This window comes from Pantherophis guttatus, chromosome 3 (genome assembly GCF_059756535.1).
Source record: "Pantherophis guttatus breed Tessera chromosome 3, ASM5975653v1, whole genome shotgun sequence".
Classification (NCBI taxonomy): domain Eukaryota; kingdom Metazoa; phylum Chordata; class Lepidosauria; order Squamata; family Colubridae; genus Pantherophis; species Pantherophis guttatus.
In genome coordinates this window covers 174,499,438-174,507,771 of record NC_142065.1, presented here as the reverse complement: position 1 = coordinate 174,507,771, position 8,334 = coordinate 174,499,438, and the positions used below count along the sequence as shown (strand labels likewise).

General features: G+C 35.7%; 1 protein-coding gene across 1 annotated transcript in view; it reads right to left on the bottom strand.

Annotated features, from left to right (window-relative positions):
• Window positions 1-6,060: 6,060 nt before the first annotated feature.
• XKR4 (XK related 4) overlaps window positions 6,061-8,334 on the bottom strand; it is an 83,591-nt gene continuing 81,317 nt past the window's right edge. Inside the window, exon 3 of the mRNA XM_034429785.3 lies at window positions 6,061-7,071. Within this exon, the coding sequence (XP_034285676.2) occupies window positions 6,125-7,071 (947 nt within the window). The 3' untranslated portion in view covers window positions 6,061-6,124. The remainder of the gene's footprint in view (window positions 7,072-8,334) is intronic.

Below are 8,334 nucleotides of genomic sequence, written 5' to 3'. Positions count from 1 at the left end.
CAAAACCCCATTCACTTTCAGTTCATTTTCCATCTTACTGAATTTCTTTTAATTTCTTCCATTCTATATTCTGGGCTTGCTGGTGGTCAGCTTCAGCTCTTGTCTTCGAGGATTCTGCTATGTCTCCTCTCATATTAGCCCTTGACTGTTAGGTATGCCAACATATATAAGCCATTAAGAAGCAACAGCAGTGCCATGCATCCCATCAACTCTGAGTAGCAAAGATACTGTCCTTACAAGTTCACACTGCAAAATCATAGTTTCTACCAGCTGAAAGCAGCTCTATCACCACGGCCATGCAAAGAATGAGTATGCTAATAGTGAGCCTATTTGTATTAGAGGACCCAGGAAGGTAATGGAAGCAGTCATACAAAGTTTATTATTATTTTGTTTTGTTTTTCATTAAACCTATATACTACTTTTGCTTTATGAACCTCTAGCCCTTCAGTTTTATTGTCACAATAAGTGAGCCCATGAAGAAAGCACAACTAGGTTATGCTTCTTATTGTGTTTTAACCAGAAGCTTGGGGTAAGGGCAACTAATGTCTAAGCAACTTCATGGAAAGCTGCAGTCCATGGTAAATGACAAAAAAAGTTACGACTTTTACATACTCTGGAAACCTGCTGGAAATCCTGGAAACAGAAACAACCATCACTGTTGGAGAGAAAATATGGTTTGTTGGTCCTTAGTGTATCTCTGTATGTAAAGATCTTAAAGGTTCACCACTGCCTGCTATCCTCTCACATAGCAACCAAAGGTGGGAAAGAACATTTCTGAAGATGGCAGAGAAGATAATGCAATTACTTCTTTATCAGAGTATTTCAGGCAATAATGCTACCTTCAAGACTAGGAGTGAGATTTTTACTGTGTCAATGGAGCCAGAGGTAGATGTGTTAAAGAGAAGAAATGGGGCTGACGAAGCAAACTTGAAATTGAACTGGCTTCATTTGGAGGGAGCATTTCTGACAAAATCAAATATTTGAGCAAAATCACATTGATGTAGTCATTTGTCTGTTATAAACTGTACAATTGTACAACTGCTTATACTAAGTAATACAAATTTCTTGGTCACATAATGACTGGCTTCCTAGCTTTTGCAAACATAGTAAGAAGCTTTTAATTTAATTTATTTTTTTTTAAAAAGTTGAGATTGAAAAATAAACAAAACAAAAACAATTGGTGAAGTGAGATCAGAACTATTGCTGATGCAGTTGAGGGGAAATTTAGACAACTTGCCCTTTCCTGTACTTACTCTACCAAATATGAATAGTAGAATGAAGGAAAAGATGTTTTTCTGAAACTCAAATTAGATGATACCATGTAATGATTACCTTTCTAAGACAGAAAAAAAGGGTTACATTTCTGTTCATCCCCTTATACTTGTTCAAATGATGTAGCAAACTGGGGAAAGTTAACTTAGCCCCAAACCATTCTAGCATTGTCAGAACAAAAAAGTACCCCAAGGTTGACTCCATGCAAGATGTTTACACCCCGTCCCAATCTAGTTAAATAGGTTATACAAACAGGACCACTGTATATTAACATGGCGGCAGCCCAAGAAGGCATATTAGAAATATGCAACATCCTTTGGCTTGTGGGTCTGTCTGGTGTTTACACAGCTATTGAGAGCTACTCTCCAAAAGTGGGTGAGGCCAGGATGTAAAATGAGCCTTCCTTGGAGAAAGGGATGGAAGCAAGTACTCATTTTGCCTCTTTAAAATCCACTAGTCCAAAGTTTAGTCCACTTTGGGAATGGAAAAAAAGCTGTAGCAAATTGAAGGTGAATTAAAATTTTTACTTTTTGCATCTAAGAATAGATAATGAGAAAAGTTCAGTCATTTTTCTTTTCTTACTTGTCAATGGAAAAGAAGGTGTAGGTAGCAGGAAGGCATTGGCTGAGCCTTATATGTTAAATGGTTGCCTAGAATGCACCAGCATTAGTTTTGTGAAAGTTTATATTGCCACTGGTTCCCTTGAAATAAAATGGGGAACATGAATATGGTAGAATAATAACATTATTCCTGTAAAATTACACCAATGAAATAAGTTCAAGGACATCATGTAAAATAATTATGCATCATCATAACACTGAAACTGAAAAACTGAATCCTGTTTTCAAGAGAGAAGAGTATGTCATGGAACTGTATTGTAGACTTTGCACAGTATTACAACAGAATTATGTATATTAGAACCAAAAACTCATGTAGGCAACTCCAGCCATATCAAGACAGAAATAATTAAACATCGTGGTACATCAAGAAGGGCCATTCTGTGAATATAAAGGCTCCTTCCTAGTTAAAGAAGAGAAGAAAGAGATTGTCTTCATGGAATTCTGAAAATTGTCCAAATCACCATAGTGTGATTACTATGAAAAAATATCATAGTAATGAATTATATCTCTGAATTGATAAATTATCTTTTATAAGATAGCTATTACTAAAACATGCAAATATATGCAGGACCCATTAGTTCAATCTTAAAACATGGTAGTCCTCACAAATTCCAAAAAATATTCATATTATTTACTATTAAAAAAAGCCCAATGAGAAACAAGCATTTTTTGTTCAGACCTTTCTATTCAAACATGATGCTGTTAATCACTTTTGAACAAACTTTGCAAAACTCAAACCTCCTCTTCTCTTATATTGTATCTTGTTCTACACATTATAATGGCAGACGTAACATTATGCAAAAGACATGCTATGAAAAGAACCACAAATGCAAGGCTGTTGATGGAGAGGAGCTTTGTTGAAATTCATGCGGCACATACATACAGATGAGGTGATCTTTGTGCTGTTAAAGGCTGTCCTCCTTCAACAAAAATTTCTTGGAGAACTTTGGTAAAGCTGAAACAATGGATGTCAGGGGCAGGGAAGAGTATGAGATGATGCATTCACTTTATTTCATCTTTCCCCCTCCTCTTGCTGTTTTGCATGTGCACAATAGGATGCCCACAACTGCTTCTCTTTCACCCTAGGCAGCAAGTTTTCAGGAAAAGGATGGACCATTCTTGTCAGATTTTTCAATTTTTGAAATCAGACTGAGGGCCGCTTGAAATTAGTAATGGACCAATATTGCCCACCCATACATATTGAGTTTGTATTTGAACGCATATTGATCCCACAATTTCAACTCGTATATCTATTGAAATAATGAGATAACTTTTGTTATTAATACAATTGCATTTTGGCTTGAAGCAGTGCAAATTCAATATGTCATAATCTTAAAGAGATTATAATCTTAAACTTCAATTGAATTGAAGTGGGACATTTTCAATTGCAAAGGAGACTGCTGAAGGACACACACATTTACATAGAGCTATTTTTTGGAGGGGAAGCTGTTTTCTGTCAATACAACTGTACAAAAATCTGCTTCACATACCTGCTTACTGTAACTGTTTATATTCATAAACAACTTGCTGATATTTGCAATAGGTGATTATACCTTTGCTAAAGAATAACACAAAGAACTATCTCACTTTTTGAAGTTTCTAATATATTGCAGAAACATTATGAAAATACAGCTTGCCACTATCTGGAGATTAACTGAAGTAGAAACAAGCAAACTGTAATCTCACTATGAATCTGCAAAATTTCAGGCTGAATTTAATTATAAATTGGTTTTTTCCAACCTACAATTCTCCACTGTTGTGGCTTCACATTCTGCAAGTTGAGTTCCCAAGAACATTGGAGAATTCCAAATTGCAAAATGCTATTTCATAGTTTAGAGTTCATCAGAATTCATTATAAAGCATCCACTGTACACACTGCACTAAATCTGAAGCACTCATCTGAAGTTTTCAGTTTTGAAAGGTAGCAATGGACATTTTCATATTGCATGATACTGTGAAACAAACTAATATGGCATCAAGACTATGCAGTTATAATAATTTACAAATGACTAGCAGATATAATTATGGACTAATTTTTAAACTAAGTTAATAAAGATAATGAGTTACAGGTGAAAAGATTCTGCCTATAAAAAGTAACAACTTGTGTACTGAGTTTTTGCTTTACAAAAATATTGACATAATCCATGAGTTATTCCAGTTTGCACCAATTTTTGTTAAAAAAAATACTATCAAATTTTGACTTGCACCTTTAATGCAACCAAAAGCACCATCAAGGATACTTTTAACGTAAGAAAAGATACTTCTTGGAATCATGCCCAGATACCTATTTGCAAAACTAATTTTTGACAGTTAGCTGGTTTGGATATAAGGCTAAAGTGTAGTTTAGCTGTACAAAAGTGAGCCACAGTAAACTTTAGATTTATGTATTTCCCTTCTTTTGATGTACCTGTGAAGGGAATACTGAAATTTTAGATTATTTTGGGAGCATTTTTCATGCATCTTTTGCTTTTCTTTGCTTTTGTTTTTTCTATTTTCTTCCTTACTTTTTATTAGCTTGTGTTAACTTTTAACTTGTTTAAAAACAAAAATTATACCTAAAAATGAAATTTAGATTAATTTTGTCTAGCTCAGGGTTGACAAACTCGCAGCCCGCGGCCCAAATGCATCATGTGCTGGCCACACCCACCAGTTTTAGCAAAGGCAAAAATCGCTATACATCATGTGATGAAAACGTGACATGAGTTTGACACTCCTTGGCTAGCTACTCAAAGAAAAGTTTCATGTTATTAATCAGAAATATGAGTAGTTGGAAAAACATTGAGCATTAAGATACACATGAAAATCATTTGTTTTAACTAATCTTAACATGGCAAGTGAAATTGCACTTCATCTAGAATAGAAATGGACACTTTTGATCTTATTAGATGCCATTTCAGATGACAAGAGGTGGGGTAGCATTAAATCCAAGGCTCATTGAAATACATTTTTGTGAAACTGAAACACAATGTTGTATTATGTCCAAGTACAATGAAACAAGTTTTACCCCCTTCAAGAAAATCTTGTGCATAAGGTAGATTACTGTAGATTACAGTATTTATAAAGTATATACTGTAGTTTATATGCTTACAAAGCAGGGAATATTTTTTGCTTAAACACCATTGACTGTAATTGTAGAAAGTACAATGTATTCTTTCCAACTTCTTTAGGACATGTCACACATTATCTCTTCTTCAAACCATAATATTATATTAATTTTGTAATTACACAATATTTGGCACTAAAAGGTTATAGCATTCTGTGATGCTTTATTCAAATGCAGTAGATTAAAACACCTATTCTCTTTTGCTGTTGTTCTGAATGTAATCTTCACAGGATATGGGATATATACCTTTTTGGTATTTTTCCATCTCTCTTCCTCCCTCCCTCCCTCCCTCCCTTTTCTTTTGTTTTTGTTTTTGCAATTGAAATTTAATCATGATTATCATTTAATTTACATTTTTAATAACCATCCAAACTCTCAATTCTTTTTGAAACTTGAGGAGGGAAGAGGGAATCATCTGCATAGAATTTCTGTTAAAAAGTACCCTGAAGTTGTACATAAAATATTGGTTTTTGTTTAAAAAAAGGAAATAAAATTTCATAAAATAAAAATGAATAGTTTCTTTGATTATAAACTGTAGAGAAAAATTATTAATGCTTTGTTCAATGTCCCTCATTTGAAAATGTTTCATGATTTACCTATGCAAGATAATTATATTAATTTCTTTCATAGAAACTAGAATTCATATAACAGTAACATCGCCTTGTATGAATTTAGTTCTGACAATTTTTTCTAAACTGCTGCTTTGTTTTGTAAATAAGTATGCAAACATACTAAGCTTAAAAAATATATGTAGGGATTTATCTAAACAGGAAAAAAGAAAAGAAAACCCCACTCACTAGTGTGTTGGATGTCAGTCATTCAACCCTTCCTGCCTTATTCTTAAATTCCGTATAATGCACTTTAAAATCAGAATAATCAAACTAAGCCTATTTCTCAGTCAAAAATAATGATTCATTGAGGTTTTTGTATGCTGCTTCTTTTAGGCTTACTGAGATAGACTGTGGTACAGTGGATCAAATGATAATCATGATGGTAGTCAGACTAAGGACACTGCTATAGCTTCCTGATCTGCTGTAGAATGAAATTAAGTTATTGCCACGGCCCTATTATTACCCTTTTATTTGGATGCATCTTAGCCGTTGCACTGAGTTTTCTTTATTCATTCTACTCATAGTGTTGTTTCATACTCCAATCGCTCCTGTATAAGGGCGTCATCTTTATACTGTAGTCGTGGGGGAGCAGGAGAACATTCAAAAGCTAAAATGGCCTTTCTGAGGCTCCTGTCCAATACATGTCTTTCCCATGCTGGATACCTATTCCTGAACAAATCAATTTTAATGACAGATTCTTCAATCCTTGGTGGTCGGGATGAAGGGGTTGAAGGTGCAGTTGGTCTCACTTGAAAGACAGGTACACACCCATCTCTCTCAGCAAATTTCTGATCCCGGTCACTTGTGACACTCCGATTATTAGAAATAGACCTTAAAGTACTTGATGCTACTTCAGCAGGAAGAGTGAAGGCGGTTACAGTATCCTCACAAGCACAGCTTGGTGACTGCCCAAATCGTGGTCCATTAGGATGAAAGAAGGCATAGTACATCAGCATAAAAACAATGCCAGTTAAAAAGCTGCTGAACACCACACATAGTGCCGGTATGGCAAATGCATCAGAAATCATAGGAGCCTTGTACAGATACCAAAGAGCACTCAAGGCGGTGTTTTCCAAAAGGATCACAAAATAGTAAATGAAAAGCCTACAACGTGTCCTTCCCTCCTTGACGTTGAACCAACTAAAGATATAAATTATTCCAACAACCATGTCAAACACAATCTCTTCCCACTTTGTAATGCAGAATTCTGTTTCACAATGGACAATCCAGAAAGTCATGATACACCAATGAAGGACTATGAAGATCCCAAAGTATAGTTGAAAAACAGAGGCAAAGAGAGCAAAAGTAATCACCCTGGCTGCGATTGTGAAAAAGTGCCAACAGAATTGAATAATTACAGCCATGTAGCTGATAGGTTTCTTGTCGTCCCGGGAGTCACGAAGAGCTTTTTGATATGAAGCCAGTGCCCATGCCAAAGATACTAGAGATGCTGCTGCAGTAAGACCTACAGGAAAAGAAAAGGCAATAAATATAGGACATGCCATTAATAAAGATGGACACTTTTGAAAAAAAAAACATGCATAATCTCATTACATTTCTAGTAGAAAGGATCACGTTATGTACAATCCCGTGTATGTTTTCTTCCAGTGGGTCCACCAAAAGAAGAATTATGATGGAAGGTTGTAATCTGATAAATGACGTTTTGTAACAGGCATCTAAAGATGTAGGGGAACTTTTAACTACTGAAAATGTTTATTTAAGAACTATAACTGTAATGAACTCATTAAAACTTACAAGACAAAAATTATCCTACAGGCAGAAACTGTAACAGTATGTCAGCAGTATATCACTAGTAAGATAAGACAACAATATTATATAACAGCTTGAAATACACACACACACACACACACACACACACCAATCTCCAAAGACTTAGAATTCAATTAAAGATGCACTATGTGCTACCCTTCAACAGATGAATTGTGGGAGAACTAGGACATTTTATGGAAAAACATCTAAAGATTAAGATGAAAATTTGTTTGAAATGTTCTTATTTCAGCACGGGCATAAACTTAGCTAAATTCCAAATTCTGATGGCCTACCTTATTATGATGGTGTTATTAGATTCAATCCATATTCCTCGATTGTGAGAGGAAACAGATTCAATTTTTAAAATAAGAAATGCCTACTTGTGCAAGTGAAAAATGTTTTATCTTATAAATTCAAATCCAATGTCCCAGCAATTGTGGACAATATACTTGATATTTGGTTAAGATTTAGAAAATCAAAATAATAATGGCCTGACATATGTATATACTAAAAATATATTGAACACAGAATAAACATTTGGAAAGGTCTAGTTCAGGGGTCTGCAGCTCTGGAGCCACATGTGGCTCTTTCAGTTCTCCGCTGCGGCTCCCTGTCAGCTGATCCCACCACCCGCCCCTCTTCTCCCAGTCACTCCTCACCTGGCCTGAGAAGATAAGGGCAACGGTGGGGAATGGAGACTTGTTCCATATTCCAGAGCGGGAGCAAAGCATCCCTGTACTTGTCTTTGCACAGTAACAGCATTCCGCCTTCATCGCGGTACATTTGCGCTCAAGGCAGCTTTTGCCACTTCGGGCTCGAAGCTGTAAGACACTTCGGGCTTGGAGATGTTGCCACTTCCATGGCCTGCTTGCTGCTCTTATAACGCCTTGTGCAGCACAGTGAAATTTATCATGCTTCACAATGGGGGAGATGGGGTCCCCTCCTCCTCCTGGAGCCC